Source organism: Penicillium verhagenii, assembly GCF_028828195.1.
Source record: "Penicillium verhagenii strain IBT 33310 chromosome Unknown utg000004l_segment0_segment0, whole genome shotgun sequence".
Classification (NCBI taxonomy): Eukaryota; Fungi; Ascomycota; class Eurotiomycetes; order Eurotiales; family Aspergillaceae; genus Penicillium; species Penicillium verhagenii.
The window spans coordinates 1,458,539-1,475,870 of NW_026643168.1; the positions used below are offsets into that span (position 1 = coordinate 1,458,539).

At 47.7% G+C, this 17,332-nt stretch overlaps 9 protein-coding genes across 9 annotated transcripts; 4 read left to right on the forward strand and 5 right to left on the reverse strand.

Annotated features, from left to right (window-relative positions):
• Nucleotides 1-385: 385 nt before the first annotated feature.
• On the reverse strand, nt 386-2,694 carry N7466_003449 (ELMO/CED-12 family protein; the record flags this gene model as incomplete). Its single annotated transcript, XM_057162846.1, has 3 exons — nt 386-843; nt 958-2,329; nt 2,428-2,694. The coding sequence occupies 3 exons, from the start codon at nt 2,692-2,694 to the stop codon at nt 386-388; spliced, it is 2,097 nt and encodes a 698-aa protein (XP_057023961.1).
• Nucleotides 2,695-3,465: 771 nt separating this feature from the next.
• N7466_003450 (protein phosphatase regulator REG1) lies at nt 3,466-5,157 on the reverse strand (the record flags this gene model as incomplete). The annotated part of the gene is made up of 3 exons (XM_057162847.1): nt 3,466-3,969; nt 3,996-4,497; nt 4,598-5,157. 3 exons carry the CDS (start codon nt 5,155-5,157, stop codon nt 3,466-3,468), a joined length of 1,566 nt encoding a protein of 521 aa, XP_057023962.1.
• Nucleotides 5,158-8,226: 3,069 nt separating this feature from the next.
• Nucleotides 8,227-9,141, forward strand: tma22 (putative RNA binding protein Tma22; the record flags this gene model as incomplete). Its single annotated transcript, XM_057162848.1, has 3 exons — nt 8,227-8,370; nt 8,534-8,621; nt 8,720-9,141. 3 exons carry the CDS (start codon nt 8,227-8,229, stop codon nt 9,139-9,141), a joined length of 654 nt encoding a protein of 217 aa, XP_057023963.1.
• A 195-nt stretch (nt 9,142-9,336) lies between these two features.
• On the reverse strand, nt 9,337-10,677 carry N7466_003452 (uncharacterized protein; the record flags this gene model as incomplete). The annotated part of the gene is made up of 2 exons (XM_057162849.1): nt 9,337-10,057; nt 10,124-10,677. The coding sequence occupies 2 exons, from the start codon at nt 10,675-10,677 to the stop codon at nt 9,337-9,339; spliced, it is 1,275 nt and encodes a 424-aa protein (XP_057023964.1).
• A 676-nt stretch (nt 10,678-11,353) lies between these two features.
• On the reverse strand, nt 11,354-12,042 carry N7466_003453 (CGR1 family protein; the record flags this gene model as incomplete). Its single annotated transcript, XM_057162850.1, has 3 exons — nt 11,354-11,494; nt 11,717-11,862; nt 11,973-12,042. The coding sequence occupies 3 exons, from the start codon at nt 12,040-12,042 to the stop codon at nt 11,354-11,356; spliced, it is 357 nt and encodes a 118-aa protein (XP_057023965.1).
• Nucleotides 12,043-12,763: 721 nt separating this feature from the next.
• amcA (putative mitochondrial ornithine carrier protein AmcA/Ort1) lies at nt 12,764-13,825 on the forward strand (the record flags this gene model as incomplete). The annotated part of the gene is made up of 2 exons (XM_057162851.1): nt 12,764-12,871; nt 12,965-13,825. The coding sequence occupies 2 exons, from the start codon at nt 12,764-12,766 to the stop codon at nt 13,823-13,825; spliced, it is 969 nt and encodes a 322-aa protein (XP_057023966.1).
• A 360-nt stretch (nt 13,826-14,185) lies between these two features.
• N7466_003455 (uncharacterized protein) lies at nt 14,186-14,986 on the reverse strand (the record flags this gene model as incomplete). Its single annotated transcript, XM_057162852.1, has 2 exons — nt 14,186-14,868; nt 14,932-14,986. 2 exons carry the CDS (start codon nt 14,984-14,986, stop codon nt 14,186-14,188), a joined length of 738 nt encoding a protein of 245 aa, XP_057023967.1.
• Nucleotides 14,987-15,693: 707 nt separating this feature from the next.
• N7466_003456 (uncharacterized protein) lies at nt 15,694-15,924 on the forward strand (the record flags this gene model as incomplete). The annotated part of the gene is made up of 1 exon (XM_057162853.1): nt 15,694-15,924. The coding sequence occupies one exon, from the start codon at nt 15,694-15,696 to the stop codon at nt 15,922-15,924; it is 231 nt and encodes a 76-aa protein (XP_057023968.1).
• Nucleotides 15,925-15,989: 65 nt separating this feature from the next.
• On the forward strand, nt 15,990-17,069 carry zrfA (high-affinity Zn(2+) transporter ZRT1; the record flags this gene model as incomplete). The annotated part of the gene is made up of 1 exon (XM_057162854.1): nt 15,990-17,069. The coding sequence occupies one exon, from the start codon at nt 15,990-15,992 to the stop codon at nt 17,067-17,069; it is 1,080 nt and encodes a 359-aa protein (XP_057023969.1).
• Between the last annotated feature and the right edge of the window lie 263 nt (nt 17,070-17,332).

The window sequence follows — 17,332 nt, forward strand, 5'->3', positions numbered from 1 at the left end:
CAAGGGTTCCACTTCATATCTAAACAATACATGTATACACCACTATACACATGTGCATGTATAGATAGATACCTTTATTATATATGCAGTACAAACCTATCAATTGATATACGATCTCTTTGAAATTTGTACATGAGCAGATTGAATTACAGGTCGAGATCATTCAATTGATCTTCTTTGAATAGCTTTATAGTTATGCCAAAAAAAAGTCCGACTCCAATTAGTGTATATTGTACACATATGTCCAGCCACGGGTATATCGACAGGATTCCAAAACCAAAAATAACCAAAAAGAAAACATTATGTACATGGGAAGAAAACATCAAAATATCAAAATCAAAATTAGAACGTCCAGTTCCCCAATACCCCTTCAATGCATCCCGATTTATGCGCCACCAAAGACATCGTAATAGTAATCTTCATCCAGGCCATCTCGCGCAGGCACTGGCGGGGCCTCGCCAGCAAAAGTGGCGTCATCAAATCGAACATTAAGAAGGCGGATCTTAAGCCCATAATTGCTGACCAGATCGATCAGCTTGTTCGTTTCCGCGGTGATCGGTTGCTGACTGAGAAGCATAAGCAGTCCATCTAACCATTCTGAAGCCACGCTGTGAGATGCTGGCCGGAGCGTAAGGAGCACTGTCTCTTTTTGTGTAGACCGACTACCAGTCCGAGCGTGTCCATGGCTTTTTGATTGGCTTGTTGCTGTTTGAGGCTGTGCATGGCCATGGATAGTAATTTTAGTTGAAGCTTGAAGTGGGGCGGTCTTGACGGTGGCCGAGGAAGAGTGGTCAGGGTTAGTGGAGATGTTGGAGACGACTGATGAGACAATGGAGAGATCGACTAATAAGAAGACAGCAGTTAGTATGAGTGTAGTATAAAGATCCTGTCTAGTAGACCGTCTCCAGGAGCGCTTGGATCTAAGAGATAGACTATAGTAGAGTAAGGGCTTCTTACTCTTCTCAGGCAAAGCATCCAATTCCGGAGTTCCATCTCCCATAGAATTAAACTCTCCAAAATGCAGATACCGGCGATTATGCGACAGCTGAACATATTGAAATGAGGCTGTAGACCGGGTAGAGGTGGAATCGAGCTTGGAAGTGGGATCAAGCGAAAACCAGGCGCCCTGCGACAGGCAGCGAATGCGCTGTTCCTTAACAAACTGAAGGGCTTCATGGTGAAGTTCTTCGCGCACCTGCCGCAAATGCTGACCCCAGGCATCTTCGTAGGTGAGTTCCAGGAGCTCCATTTGTAGTTCCCGTAACCGATGATATTCAAAGTTGGCTAGTTCCTCTTCGACATCTTGGACATCTTTGGTTCGACCAGCTCCGCCAACCACTGATTCCATGAGAATGCGAACCAACTCCACTAATTTATCGAGATCCTCCGTCTCAGCCGCCGTTGCTTTCCACATGCGGAAAAAGGCCTGCAGCCCTGCGACGTGTAACCGCGTCCAGTGGAGAAGAAGAGGTTTGAAAAGCTTGTCCAAGCTGGACCGTGATTCCATGAGCATATAATTCTTGGAATCGTCCATCTCGGACTTGTCTACCTCAAAATGCTCATATAGGATGGACGTGATTGCGAGAGATGCTCGCGCGATCGGGCAGCGTTGGCGTGAGGGCTTCGTGGACTGCTCAAGGAGCATTTTCTGAAATTCATCCTGATGGCTGCGCACATAGTCTGCCAGGTCCATCATGCCCAAGAAGCCCATCTCATAGAACTCCGTCGCAGGGCTTTCAGACTCAAACCCTAGTCGTCGCCATTTTTCCGGATGGTGTTTTTTCGAGCGCCGGGTCTCGTCGCCGTTTTCTGTCGATTCTTCTGGTGCCTTTGCAGAGGTACTAGCGAGGTAGATACCCTTTAGGGCGCGACGGTGTTCGGGCTTTTCCTGCTGCAAGGGAATATCTCTCCACTTCCGGAGAAGGACTTTGGTGAGGGATTGGAATTCGATGAGCGGGGGTGCAAGATCCTGGAGAGCCGAGTCTTGCATCAGGACATAGACAGCTCGAATCACACCCAAGTCCTGCAGTTTCTGAATGAATTTCGGCCATTCCGCCTCGGAATCGTAGGTAACGGAATCGCGCATAAGGGAATTTATCAATTGGAGCGCATTGGCGCAAAGAGCATGGTCCGCCGAAGAAAGCCGACTGACAAGCATCTCCAAAAACTGAGGATAAATAGCGATCGCTGGTTTGAGGGCACGGAAGCCAAAAACCTCCGCTTGTGATGGGTCGCCTCCGGCGTGTGGATGGGAGACCACCGATACGAGTATTGACATGGCGCCTCGGAGGATGTTGACTAGAGGATGGGTGACAATCAATTCGACAATCTAGATAATTTTGCGACATGATTGATTAGTGGATTTGAATTGAGAGCGCGGCGACAGGGCAGGAGAGGGTTAAAAAGGAGGGAAGGTTTGTTTCTTACCCGTTCAACAAGTTCCTGATCAACACATTCCCATCCTTTGTCAACCTCTAGTAGTCTTGCAAAACTGGTGAGACTATAAGCCAATGTATTCCCACTCGCATGTAAAGTCAAGTAGCGTAGACGCGTTAATCCGCCCTCAATGATAAATAAATCAGCGAATGATGGATCCCCGATATTGCCCTGGAGCTTAAAGACGGCCATTTTGCGAACAGCATCTTCGTCACTCCCAAGGCGCTCGACCAATTCAGGAACATTGACAGTCTCCATAATGTGAGGCCTCCTCTCCTTTTTTTTTATTAAAAAAAGAGAGAGAACGTGGGCCAAAAGGGAGATGGGGGAGAAAAAGAAGGTGACGGTTGAAAGGGAAGGCGGGTTTAGGGGGTCGAGAACTACTTGGGGTATTTGGCCCAGTGGGGAACATTGGGGGGAACATTGGGATTCGAACTATGAGATTTTTGAGAATTTCAAATTATTCTGCAAAGCTTTGAATACACAATACATTCTTACAATTAATGGAATATAGATAATTTCAATCATTCATGTATTCAATTAATATGATATTTCATGTCATACATCACGATAAAAAATCCAGGGATTGTATTTCCTGGAATTGGTCCACTCTATCTACTTGCTCCATGAACATTCAAAAAGATACCCATCATTAAAACCAAGATAATCCACCCCAAAAAACAAAGAATAACTCCTGGTAGATGCAAAGTACCAATGGTACCACGAGCCAGACGGGATGAGAAAAGGCGAAAAATCATCCGCTGACTTATTTGTGTATGAACAAGGAAGATCTGACTCTTTCTGGTCATGAGTCGTAGGATCTTTCCTCTATTCTTCCTTTTGCCTCTCTCTTTTCGCTTTTTTTCGCTTTCGTTTGATGTTGCTCTTTTATAGAAATTGGAAGTGGTGGGAGGATGAGATGAAGATCAAGCTTGGAAACCGGCCAGACTTGGGAGGAATCACGAGTCGAAAGATAGAAGAAAGGGGGGCAAGATGAGAAAAAAAAAAAAGGTGATGCGTATGAGGTTATCATCGTCGCCAGCCGACATTCCAAATGACATGGGCAATATCCCGAGCCGTATTGACCGTATCAACCACGCGACCTAGAATGGTGTGCTGGGTAGTTTCTCCTTCCGATTCACCATCCGGCTCACCGTAGGGTACGAACATGCCGGATGTGGACAACCGCGGGGGTCGATCAGCTAGCTCGTCTTCCTCCTCGGGAACGAACCAAGCTTGACGATCTCGGTAATGGCCAGTAAAGTCAAGGGTTGGATCTTCGTCATCATCCAGCAAGAAGTTGGCAGAAGGTGGTCGGAGAGTCTCCACGGATGGGGTGGGGGATAAGGATGAAGAGGTAGGGGTGGCAGAAGGGGATGACGTTGATCTGGATGAGAAAGTGGCCCAGCGATCCAGTATTGAAGGTTCAACACGAGGCTCGGGAGTGTCCCCACGGTACTTGAGGGTAGTGGATGGGAGGGGAGCGATGGTTTTGCTTTCGCTGCTGAAGCTGTTCCGAGAGGGGTGCTGCGGCTGCTGAGAGAGGAATCACTGAAGACCCGAGGCATCATGACGACCCCATCATCCGAAGATGACTCTTCGTCAAAGGTCACGGGCCAGCCTTCATCAGTTTTGGCTTCGACAGCGATGCATTGAACCACCTCATTGTTAAAATGGATATGACGACGCTCGCTGGGGGAGGTCATGCCAGAAGAAGAAGTGGTCAATGTGCCTCCAAGAGAATATGTCGAGCTCCCCGTTCGATGATGGATGTGATCAAGGTCCGTATTGGATCGAGGGAAGGATGGGCGAGTCCAGCCCTGTTCGGCTTCTTGTGCCTTGAGGATAGCACCGGCATGTTGGAGAAGAGTATGTTGTGATAAGGATCGCTGAAGCATGGTCTCTGAAGCGGTCTTCTTTTTCAAAATGGGCTTTCGATCCCGATAAGAGTTGGGGGTTTCCAGGCGACTGGGTGGCGGAGACACGTCGGATGCTATGGCGTCGCTCGAGACGGACGTCTTGAGTGGTCCATAGAGCCAAGTCACGTCACAATCTTTTAACCTGGAGGTGGGAATTTCCGTTAACTTCCAAAAGGAAGGAGGGATGGAGGGAAAAGAAAAAAAAAGACGAGGTGAATGGGTCAATGTTACAAAGGACATACCAATTCAAGGTCTCTGGGGAAATGGTGCCGAGGTTATTCTTTGCTTTGGCCCAGGTTCTCCAAGAGGCATTTTCCAAGCGTACACCATTGCTGTAGTCATTTTTGCGAGCGGCGACATATCTCCAAGAAGACCAAATATCCTCCTCTCGCCAATCATGAGAGAGGTAGTCTACATGGCGAGAAGGTTCATCTTCAACAGAGGTATCGTCGGCAGCTGGGGTCCCACAGGTCCACGGGGTTCCACTTTCGGACGCGTCGCTCAGGGCATCGGAATTCTTGCGGACCCTTCCCTCGTCTCCCTCTCCTTGGTAGGATGGGAGAATCAAATCCTCGTCGAGCGACAGGGTGGTGGTTGGAGAGAATTGATCGATTTCGGTAGGAGAGAAGCTTGGAGATGGGGGAAGGGAGAGTGGGGAGCCAGGGGAACACTGGGAGGGATAAACATGGTGCATGGGGGATTTGGAAGGGAGGTCGAGGAAATAGCGCTGTGCGGTGGGGGCTCGCAACGGATCCGGGGAAAAGTGCGAATGTTGTTCGCGGGGGGCGAGAACCACAGTCATATTTCCCCGAGCTTTTTTATGATGGGTCACATACAACAAGTTGATTTTATTTCAAGAATAAAATATAGAAAAAGGGCGAAGAGAAGAGAGAGAAAAAAAAGAGAAGCTGAGAAAAGAGAAGAGAAAAGAAGCTGGAAGGGAAGAGTTAAAGAGGTTCAAAGGAAACTCTCCATTTCCCTGATGCGGAAATGCCCAGAGTGGAGATAGAGATAGAGAAGAGGAAAGGGAAACAGAGAAAAGATGGAGTAAAAAAGAGAGAAAAAAAGAGAGAGAAAAAGGGAAATACGAAGACGTTTCCAAGTTTAACCCAAACCAGGAAAAAAAGAGGCATAGATAGTAGAGTTTATCTAAAGATAAAGGGTGTGGTAACACAGTTTTGTTGTTCGCCACTCTTTTCCTCTTTCCCTCTTTTCCTCTACTTTTTCTACTTTTTTACTTCGCATCTGAATGGCATAATAAACGACCTAGACCGGACGATAATAGCCCATATGCAGGTTTCCCCACTTCCAATCCGAGTCGATCCAAAGTGGAGTTGAACCGTTAAAACAAGTTCCCTTGTGTCGGAGCATCGCGGAGGAGGAGGAAGAGGTACAAAGTCCCCAAACATTGGGTCTAACAGGAGTGCTAACATGGGTCTAAAGGTCTAGAGTGGTGAGAAAGTGTGAGAAGGTCTGAGAAATTCTAGCAAAGTCTACACTGCATCAAAAACTCTACAATGCACAGGGTCCGACCACTTAACCTAACGCCTTCGACGCCTTCTCAAGTTTCTCAAGTGGGACAAGTTGGTCCAAATGGACACTAAAATGGACCCCACTTGGCTGCGTCTCTCCTGCACGTCAACGTCGCATATTCCCCAAGGTCGGACATTTCTTGCCTCAGAGAGAGTATGGGGCTTGAGAGAATTCTACGGATCCTATCGCATCCAAGCTGTTTATTCTCTAGAGATACATTTTTATGCTTGTAAGTTTGATGTATAAATTGCCTCTTATTAAATATTAGAACGTATTATTAAATATGGGGTATTTTTTTTTAAATCAAACTTGGGAATTACCCTCATGTCTATACAATCTTCCAAGTCTTCCCAGTCTTTCAAGTCTTCCAAGTCTTCTATGTACTTGAAATATTCTCAGGGTGAAAAGGGACCGTGCGGGAGAAGAGAGATCGATCTCTAGTAGTACTCTACTTACTAGTAGTCGCCAACTGGAGACCCATTGACTTTCAAGATAAGCGCGCTTTTCAATTGGGGAATAAAACAATTGAAGTCGATGATTTCAAGAGAAAAAGGACCAGAAATAGATGTTGCCATTCCTACATTTTCCTTAAAACAATGTACTCAAGTGCTTAAGCAAGTCGCAATCGTATACATCATTGTGGCGTCTTAAGTGATAAAAATGGGGTCTAGTCTAGTCTGTACTTTGGTCTCTAGCAATCTAGATTCAAATGTTCAAATGTTCAAAGCGTTCAAACACAGTCTCTTTTCTCTACTTCTACTTTTCTATTCCCCTTCTATACCACATTGTATCTGCGACAAATGACTTAGGTTATGAATACAAACACATTAACTTTGTCTATGATGAATGATGATGATATCTCATGTTTGACGTTTATGTTTATATTTCAATGTTATATTTATTTCATTAAAAAATTACAAATTCTCCGGGATATCCTATTTTCGCAATTTTACGATGCCCTATAATTATTATTTCTGTTTCAAGATTAGGCAAAGAAAGCGCAAAAGCACCTTGTAACACCCTGGACCTTTTTTTTTTTTTTGGTTTTTTTGCCCTTTCGGTCTGTGCGTTGAGCATGATTGGCCTCGACATTTGACGCGAGAAGAATCCCAATTCCTCTAGGCCAGTGGTATCGCCGCATCGCTGCATGTTACCGATCCTCGAGTTCAGGCCTCTTGAACACTTTTGGTATATGCCTCGATGCAAATGCATGTAATCCAAAAGTTGCCATTGATTGTAGGGGAAAGCAAATTCCCCGATCTGGCTATTCCGTGTATACATAATACGCATGTACGTGATTTCAAGAGAGAAAGAGAGAAAGAGAGAAGGCCACGGACCTTCTCATGTTCCTGATTTCTCGGGATATCGACTTCGGCTTCGTTATTGGTTCCCACCGCAACACAGAAAACGGGAACGGGTTGCTGCACTCCGGACTCAACGGGACTTTTGTACACTTTTTGCCCCGGTAAGTGGACGGGGATCGTCAAGTTTCTTAGCTTATCGTTACTCTCTAACGGCCGTGCGGATCGATTGTCAACCGCCAATAATCGGCCTCCAATGCCCTTCTCGCTATCGTGTTTGGTTTTCTTTTTCTTTTTTTCTCTTTTTCTTTTTTTCTCTTTCTCCCTTAACTCTTGATATACATATGCAGCTAGTTAATTCATTAAATTCATTATCCCATTTCTCCATCTCTCCTTTCCCAGCCCTTCGGTTCTGGCCTGCATGGCCCCAATTTCCAAGTCAAACAATGACAAGGCTGCGTCGACAAAAGACTAGGATCAACACGCAATACCCTTGGAAGTCCCCCAAAAAGACGATAACGACCCCTGGAGGTAACTTTGGCTCTGACGCCACTAAGGTGTGGATTTCATGCACTGGTGATTTGGTCGCTTTGGCGCAAAAGCGCCAAAGCGCCATGCCATATGTCTTGACCCGATTGCAATCTGCAGCCAATTTCCTCATTGCATACGGACAGGGCTAGAATGATGTAGTATGTGAAACATACCTTTTTTTTATCTTTCTTCCAGGGCGCTTCCAGAGTTCTCTTTGGATGAGGTGTTACCAGATACCGGAGTGATATGCTCCTTTCAATGTTATATCTCGTTCTTTCCAAGGTTATGGATTGGAACTAATGCAAGTATGTATGCAACTCGGGAACCTTGGAGTGTCGAGTACGTAATGTACTTACATAATCCACATTCATAAAAAATATCACATGACCCAGAGGCCCTAGCGCTGCTGACGTAAATGCCCCTCATGTTATCGAAAAAGAGTGAAACGGCTTCAATGGTCGAGAGTCGAGACCCCCATTATTCACTCCTCATCTCATCCCGCAATCATGGCTGAGGTGGCAGATTCAGGCCCGGTCGAGCCGCAGGCCCGCCATATCGTCTACTGTGGAGGTAAGTACCCCGTGGCATCCCGAGTGCGAATTTCGTTGGCTGACCGCGAACCCCGCGCAGTGTGTACACTACCCCCCGAGGTATGAGAAGACTTTCCGATCCTATTCCCCGCCCTCCCTTTCCTCCCCCCAGCACCGAAGGAATTTTATTCATTTATTTTATTTTATTTTCTTACTACTTTCCCAACCCCCTCCTTCCAAATCTCGGCCCCATTGACCATTTCTGGATTCCACCCTCTTTTAGTACTGCAGCTTTGGAGGAACAGCCAAGAAATGTGAAGAATGGCTGAAAGATGAAGAGCCCGAGCTCTGGAATCAATTACATTCCGAAGGTATGCCAATCAAATCGGACTTGTTCGGAAATCCCGGGACACGCGGGGAAAGTTGTGGCAGCCACTAACCATCTCACCTGCTGGATTATGGCAAACAGATGCTTTGAATGCCAACTTGTCCGCCCTCTCCGTCTCCGCACAGGAGCGTGAGGCCAAAGACGCCAAGAAGAAGGAAGCCAAAGCTGCACAGAACGAGGCCCGAGACGTCGAGCGCAAGGCCGCTTCCAAGGTTATCATCAAGCGGGTGGAACGCAACAAGCGCAAGTACGTCACCGTCATCTCCGGTCTGGAGGTCTTTGGATTGGAGAACAAGAAGCTGGCCAAGGAACTGGGCAAGAAGTTTGCTACCGGTTCCTCCATGACACGATCCCCCGCCGGTACGGAAGAAATCACCGTCCAGGGTGATGTGAGTGAGGATGTGGAGGATTGGCTTTTGGAGGTCTATGGCAGCAAAGTGCCCGGTGCCAACATTGAGTTGGTCGAGGATAAGAAGAAGAAGAAGGACCCCGCCGCTGTCTAAGCTGGTCCTCTTTTTTACTATAACGATGATGAAGAAACATTGGAATGTATTGCGCGGAGAGGGTATCATGACATGAACACAAAACAAAAGAAAACAAAGAAGTAATACATATGGCAAATGAAACAAAGCGCTTTGTACAGCATAGGCAACACATTCTCATTCCCGCAGGAGAGTAATGCAAGGCAACGTAGTCTCCTATAACTCATCAAGGACCCGTAGCGGGTCAAGATCGGTCGGTACAGCATCCGAGCTAGCCCGAGAACTCGTGGCCGTGATGCTGTTCGCCTGTTCCAAGCTCTGTCGACGATCTGCCAGACCAGATGGATACCAGGAAGCACTGGTGATGTCCTCAGCGTCACTCAGAACCGACTCCCAAGTATCAGATGGAGTGGCACCGAGTGAAGTCTGATTCAGTTTATCGCTCGGCTCAGCAAACGAACTCGGAGACTGCAACGCGGGCCAATTCTGGATAACGAGAGCCAAAACGAGAACAAGCAGACTGCTAGATATGACAGCCCAGAAGATTCGCAATCGTCGACTGACTCGAGACTGCCATTCCGACTCTCGTTGATCCCAGCGGTCAATCTCGCCTCGAACGCTCTCGAGACGTTTGCCGAGATCCTCGACTCGCTGCCGCCCGGCCTTCATTCGTTTATCCAATGCGTCGGCCTTTTGAATTTGAGGCTGGAAGCCCTGGAGATCATTAATCTGCTTGCGGATCTCCTGATCGAGTCCAGCAGTCTCGCGCTCGAAATCATTGAGAAGAGTCGACGCTGAATCTGAGAGGTCCTGGAAAGACCCGATCGTCGAGTTGAGAGCGGTGATTTTCTCAAGCAGGTTATAGTAGGTGTAATCAAGTCGCCGGGTGACGTCGGTAGCCAAAGTCGCAATGGAGGAGAGTGCAGAACGCAGGTATCTGTAAGGTGGGTTCTAGTAAGCATGACGGATCCCAAGTACTGACAGTGCAGTCTATATAGCTTACTGTTCTCCCTGTTTCCTTCGCTTTGTAACCTGGCCCAATTCTTCCAGCGATTGAATCTCCTGTCTGCGAATCGGACCCAATTGTCCCTGTTGATCAGAGGGATCCAGAATACTGCCCTTGCGACTTCGACTGCTACTGCCTAGTCCGGAGGTAGAATCCGACCCCCAGCGCGATCGCGTTGTCTCCCGAGTCATGGGCCGCAAGAGCCCATCTTCCTCGCGATCCTTTTCTCGACCTCCAGACCAGGTGGGCAATAGGCCCCGAGCACTTGCGGAGGATGCAAGATGGCTCATGTGGCGTGGGAGGCGGATCTCACGAGATTTGCTATGTTTATGGCGGTGACTGTGCAACTTGGCGCCGTCGAGGTGCCAGTCAGTCAGATGTCGATGTGAGGAGCGAGTCTCGGTTGGTTCGAGCTCATTGCGAGAAAGTTGGTCGCCAGCTTGCGCCAGCGGTTCTGTGGTCACATTGGGCCGAGTAGATCCATGGGTCGGAGGGAAAGTCGCCGAAGGGGGTTTAGCGGAGAGTGGTACTGGAGTTCTGAGATGATCCATATTTGAACATATCTCCAACCACTTGAGGAGTTGTTTTGTTCCTTTTTTTTGGTGTTTTTGTTGTTTTACAGGAATGATGTCGGATGTCAAAAGCGGAGTGTTGGGGAAAAGCGATGACGCCAAGGCCATGATGCACGGGGCCGCGATCAACATGGAATTATACTGCATACATCAGTGGCCTTAATACAAATCTAGGGTAAACTGATCAATTTTTAATATCAATTCTTGATTGGTTCACGGAGTATGTACATATGTCAATTAGTATAAACGACATTGACCACTGTAGACCTAATATATTATCAGATTGAAAACCCTACGCTATTACATCTCCAAAAGTGATAATTGATAGCCAGAACTAGAACTGTATAATCGCTTTTTTGATTGTTTTTAAACCGAGTCCATGCATTCATTCATGCAACATCATCGGAATTCTGAAATCTATCTTTGGCTCCCGATAGAATCAACTGTCTTAGAACAATACATATGAAGAACAAAATTACATAGATATCAATGCCCAGGAGAAACGCCAATGACCCAAAGCCCCTCCATCCTCTTATACATCGATAGCTTCATGGTAAGTATATGAATAGACACCAACAAGGATTGAAGCCATCGACGATGAGGGGAGGAAGGTATGGTATATGCTGGAAAGGGAACAGAGTCACCGAGTACGAGCTCAGGAGTTGAGGAGCTTGTTGCGCTTCTCGCGGCGCTTGAGGCGCTCGACCCGCTTGTGGTGCATCTTTTCTGCCATCTTCGCGTACCGGATCTTCTCCTCCTTTGCAGCACGACGGTCCTTGATGCGTTGGATGTGGGCCTGAATACGGGTCCGGTATTAGTCCACGTTTTCCAAGGAAGTGGAGAAGAGGCTGGGGGGCGGATGAAGAGAGAAGCGAAAAACGGAGAAAGAGGAAAGAGGAAAGAGAAAGAGAACATGGAAAAGAAGGGAAAAAAAGAAAACAAGAAAATCAAAAAAAGGTAAAGAGAGAAACAAAAGAACAAAAGTGATTAAAATATAATGAAAGAATTCGAAACTCACCTGGCGTTCGGCCTCTTTTTCCTGCTTCATCTCACGTTCGCGTTCCTTAACGGCATCTTGGTGCTTGCGGAGCTCTTGACGTTTGGTATAAGATGTCAGGCCGGCGGTCGGGCGGAAAGCCCGCTTATTGTCATGCCAATTCTTGCCTAGAAAAAAAGAAAAGCGACGATCGGGTTAGTCGGGCCTAAGCAGAACCGAATACAGCGAGACTTGAAGAGTGGGGACTGCGCGGGTTTCGGGAGTTTCGTGGACTGACCATTCTTGCGCATACCCTCAGCCTTTGCGATAGGCGCGGGGACCGCGGGTGTCTCGACGGAGGTTGACATATTGATTCCCTGTGATATCTCCTTGTTCACCAAGTTGAAAATTGGTGGGGGAGAGTTGGAGGTGTGGGGGGGTCGGGAGGTTGTAAGAAGTTCCAATATCAGGAAGTTATCACGGGATGAAAATTTCAGTTTTTTGGCAGCGTAAAAGTCGGAGATTATCTGATCGATAACCGGCCTTGGCGGACGCTAACACCAGCAAAACCGGTGAAAGATGATGAATATTACTCCACTATGGAGTCTAGTTTTCTCTCATTTGTTTCATTTCGGGACTCTTTATTACTCATAGTTATCTGATCGAGACCTTTTGATCTGGTTACCATCTTTCTCTGGTAATATTGAGGGAATTAATACCTGTTTATTACTTGAGTGCTTATTTGCCTCTTAGTTACCATGCATTTTTTACGCGTATTTAATCTGGTCTTGGCGTGAACTCTTCTAACACACCGCCCCTCGTTTCCCTCGTTTTCCCTCGTTTCCCTCCGGTTTTTTTTCCCTCAATTTTTCCCTTGACGTTTTTTTTCCCTTGCCATTCCCCACTTTCAAGCATCTGTACTTCTGGTTCCATACTGAAATTCAATTCTCTCATAAATTCCTCCCCTCCCTCTCCCCCTCTTTGTCCCTCTCTTCCCTCTTTTTTTTTTCTTCTTTTGAACCATGCTCCCCCGATAACCCGTCTTTTTGCGTCTTGGGTCTTTGATATAACACATTGTTGCATGCCTTGATGGCGACAGCCGAGCATGCAATCCCCGTCAGTGAGCAGGTGATGGAGCTCCCATCGCTTCCCCCAAACCAGGGGGTGGAAGCCATGAAAGACATCGTCTTTGGATCGGTAAGAAGCCCTGAGCCTTGAATCTCGGATCTTACTTCTTGGGACCCTCTTTTGGTTGACATCCCGCTAATCTAAAACCTCTTCATATTATAGGTGGCTGGAATGGCTGGTAAATTGATCGAGTACCCATTCGATACGGTCAAGGTTCGACTGCAATCACAATCCGAACACCTACCCCTCCGATACACCGGTCCCATGGACTGCTTCCGTCAAGCCTTACAGGCCGACGGCGTGCGTGGACTTTACCGAGGCATCAGTGCCCCTATGACCGGGGCCGCCGTGGAAACTAGCTGTCTGTTCTTCAGCTATCGCCTTATCCAGGATGCCGTGCGGGTGAACATTTTCCCCAACGTTGAACAGTTGCCCTTGTGGGTGTTGGTGGCCTGTGGAGCAGGGTCAGGCTCCGTCACATCGCTTGCCCTTACTCCGATTGAACTTATCAAATGTAAGATGCAAGTCCCCGCGGCGTCCGCGGTGGGTCACAAGGCTCCCGGACCCCTTCTCCTCATAGCGTCGATCTTCCGCCATGAGGGTATCAAGGGATTCTGGCGCGGTCAGACCGGCACATTGATTCGAGAGACCGGAGGTAGTGCAGCCTGGTTCGGTAGCTACGAGGGAGTCTCGGGTCTTTTCCGGAGATATGCCCCTCGTTCTCAATCGTCCACCGACAGTCTTCCCGTGCATCAACAGATGATTGCAGGCGCCACCGCGGGAATTGGCTACAACTTCTTGTTCTTCCCGGCGGACACCATCAAGTCTCGAATGCAGACCGAGGATATCTCCCGGCTCCCAGCCAACGGAAAACGAAAGACATTCTGGAGCGTGGGTCGTACCTTGTGGCAGCAGCAAGGCCTCAAGGGCATGTACCGCGGGTGCGGGATCACCTGTGCGCGATCAGCCCCCAGCTCCGCCTTTATCTTCGCTGTCTACGAAGGATTACGATCCTACTTTTGAGGCATTCAAAAAGAAAAACAAAACTCCCGTTGCACATATCATTTGAATAGATCAAGTGTTGGATCTGGGATATTGCATATATATATATAGATTTCGCTTTTTTTTTGGTTTTCTTTTACCTATACCCGTTTATGCAAGTTACATACACAGTTAGAAATCAACATCTCGTTTCTTTCAGTCATACTACATGAAATGTGCATGCATATATACCAATCTAACTATGTGCCTAATACTTGGGGTGGGTAGTACTCAGTACCTCTAATGTTAGATGGGAGAAAAAAATTTGTACTTAAAAGAGGTGGGCCAGCGCCCCTACTAGTCTACCATACCCTAATCTCTATTGATTTCTCTCAGTGTAGACTAAGAATCCATTCCAGCTACTGCCACAATACTCATACCACCATACTCCCCCGCCGCCGCTGCATCCAGAAAGTCTTGTGCTGTCAAGGCCAATCCCCGCTCACCCAGCAAATCCTCCTGATCCAGTGTTCCCCGCCGCAAAGGTCCATTCAAGCCTCCATTAAGCTCCCACACCACGCCATCTTTGAGGACAAATCCAATGAAGTGGTGGTGATTATCATCGTGAGGCGACGGAGCCGCCGAGGAGCCCTTGGACGCAGCATGCATGTGTGCTTCCTCCAAAAACACAGAGTCATACAAGAGCTGTGCCCGCTCAGCCGGTCCAAGCTCGATAGCCCGCTTCAAAAGGTTCCCCAACGCCGACTCTGACCTGACATACCGCCTCCTATCCAAATTGAAAACGCAGTGCAGTAGCGCCATCAGACCGCAGGCATGGCCGATTGTCTGTTTGATCCAGATGACCGGCTCGTCCGGACCAGATCCCTGGTATTCCGGGATCGTGGGTACCACGGCAGACCGGGCTGCGTTGTATATGGGCTTGTCTGCCAGTAGGATCATGGCGTGAATAGGGCGGGGTATGCACGCCAGCATCTCCGGTGATGTAGAGAAGATATCATAGAAGGTGAGACCTGGAGCTAGGCCTAGGTTCTCACTGAGAAGCGATAGGACTTCGGGGTTGTTTTCTGGAGATTGTTTGTAAGCCATTCATCTGTCTGCCTTCTAGGTGACTGTGTTGACAGACTTACCCAGAGGAATAAATGTTTTGCAGCCATCTACAATCTCAGCTTTGGGGATGGACATATTGGAAGTGAAGTTAAAGGTTGGATTGATAGCTATGAATGTACATTACTGAGAAAAGAACGTAAACCAAAAAGCGGGGGAAACGTGTAGGGCTGAGATCTGCCACTTGCATTTCTTGCACTCCAAAATTTCCAGTTCATGACTTTATGTCCAGAATATCTAGAGTTCTCTACTGCTTCCATGACCAATTCCTCAGAGACTGGAAGCTGCCCATTTAGGTGCTTGAAAAGTAAGCCCATAATCTCAACTCCACGGTGCCCATGGTTTCTTACTGCCACTTTTACCCTCCAAGGAAGAAGTCCAGCTCAAGAACTTGAAAGCATTTAATCCCTCGCCACTAATCATCTTTCATGAATAAGATCCATCCCCAGGCGATACGCGAAGGCTTGCAACACTAACTCCCAGGGTCCCCAGGAAATCAAGGAAGCGGGTCTAGTTCTTCTCCAAAGCTACTGATTAGCTTCTGACAAGAATTATTTATCTCTGCGGATATTCATCTAGAAACCAATCATTTGAAGCGCTGGAACTCGACTGGTCGTGATACTAAGGGACCGGGAGACGCTCTGTCATAAAGATGTGTGCTCTCGTCCCGTACCTTGTTCTATACGGCTACGACTGCCACAGGGAACCTCAATTGCTTGATTAAATCACACTTCTCCACTCCAATTACGGGCGAATCTCATAAATGCCAATCACGAAGCTCCAAAATGTCATCCATCAACACCAACCCCACTTTTCTCAGCCCTATGGGCCCGGAGAATCCATTTGAAGCCGGTACAACCTGCATAGTGGAGATTCCAGCCCTATGGACATTCAGTCTGAACCGAGGGAGAGGCTTTCCAAAGCTAGGCAACAGTTTCATGAGCTTCATTCCATCCGAAAATCTCAGAGGAAGTGCTCAAGAAAACACCAAGGTCCTCACCAAAGTTCTTCTATAAGATGGACTGAAAATACCGAGAGTTGAAATGAATTCTTCATCTTGATTACATTCAGAGTCGACACCATGTCTTCCTTTGATCCAACGAATGTCAATCTGAACACCGCCAGCGAAGAAGATGTGCTATGCTACCTCGCCATCTCCGAAAACGACTACAACGGCCACCTCGGTGCCCGCATTTCCTCCATCTTCGTGATTCTCTTCGTGTCCTCGGCCTTCACCGTCTTTCCCGTGGTCTCTAAGCGGATGCCAGGCTGGAAGATTCCATTCAGCGTGTACATCTTCGCCCGGTACTTCGGAACAGGTGTTATTGTGGCCACGGCCTTCATCCATCTCCTGGACCCAGCATACAAGCGAATCGGGCCGAAGACCTGCGTAGGGCAATCCGGATACTGGGCCGAATATTCCTGGTGCGCAGCGATTGTGCTCGCTTCCGTGGTCATCATCTTCCTATTGGATCTGGCGGCGGAGGTCTACGTCGAACACAAATACGGCGTACATAAAGACGAAGAAGCAACCAGCGCCTTTGTTCAACATGAGCACCACCTGGACGTACAACCTGCCCCCGATACCGAGAAGGTAGTCGCAACGCCTACCTCCAGCGAGAAGCGGGTGGATACATGGGGCTCGGAGGGCGACTCGACTATTGCCGAGAAGTCATTCCGTCAACAGATCTCCGCCTTTCTTCTTTTGGAGTTCGGTATCATCTTCCACTCCGTCATCATCGGTCTCAACCTTGGAGTGACAGGCTCAGAGTTCACAACTCTCTATCCAGTTCTTGTCTTCCACCAATCATTTGAAGGACTGGGAATTGGTGCTCGTATGTCTGCTATCCCGTTTGGACATCATACTTGGCTGCCGTGGATTTTGTGTGCGGCATATGGGCTGACCACCCCTATCTCTATTGCCATCGGTTTGGGAGTGCGTACCACTTACAATCCCGGCTCCAAGGTGTCATTGATTATTCAGGGTGTGTTGAATGCCGTGTCGGCGGGTATCTTAATTTACACTGGTCTGGTGGAGCTGCTTGCTAGGGATTTCTTGTTTGATCCTTGTCGGACTAAGCGCCGGTCTCGGCTGTTGTTCATGGTCGCTTGTACCTTGTTGGGCGCTGGAATTATGGGTTTGATTGGAAAGTGGGCTTAAGGAACAAATTATTTGAGGGGAAAAGATGGAGATTTCTTTGATATAAGATTCCAGGGCAAATTATTGTATAATAGGTAGTATATTTGCTGTGTTCATGTACAAGAACTGAAGCTATAATACATGGATATTTGAAGGAAACTAAGAAGATCTCAATAAGTTCAGTTCAGTAAGCTGTTGTATAGATGAAAAGATACTGCGAGCTTGTGATCAACAGTCGGAATTGCATCATCAATGACAGTAAGCAAGTGAGGACCAGCGCTTGT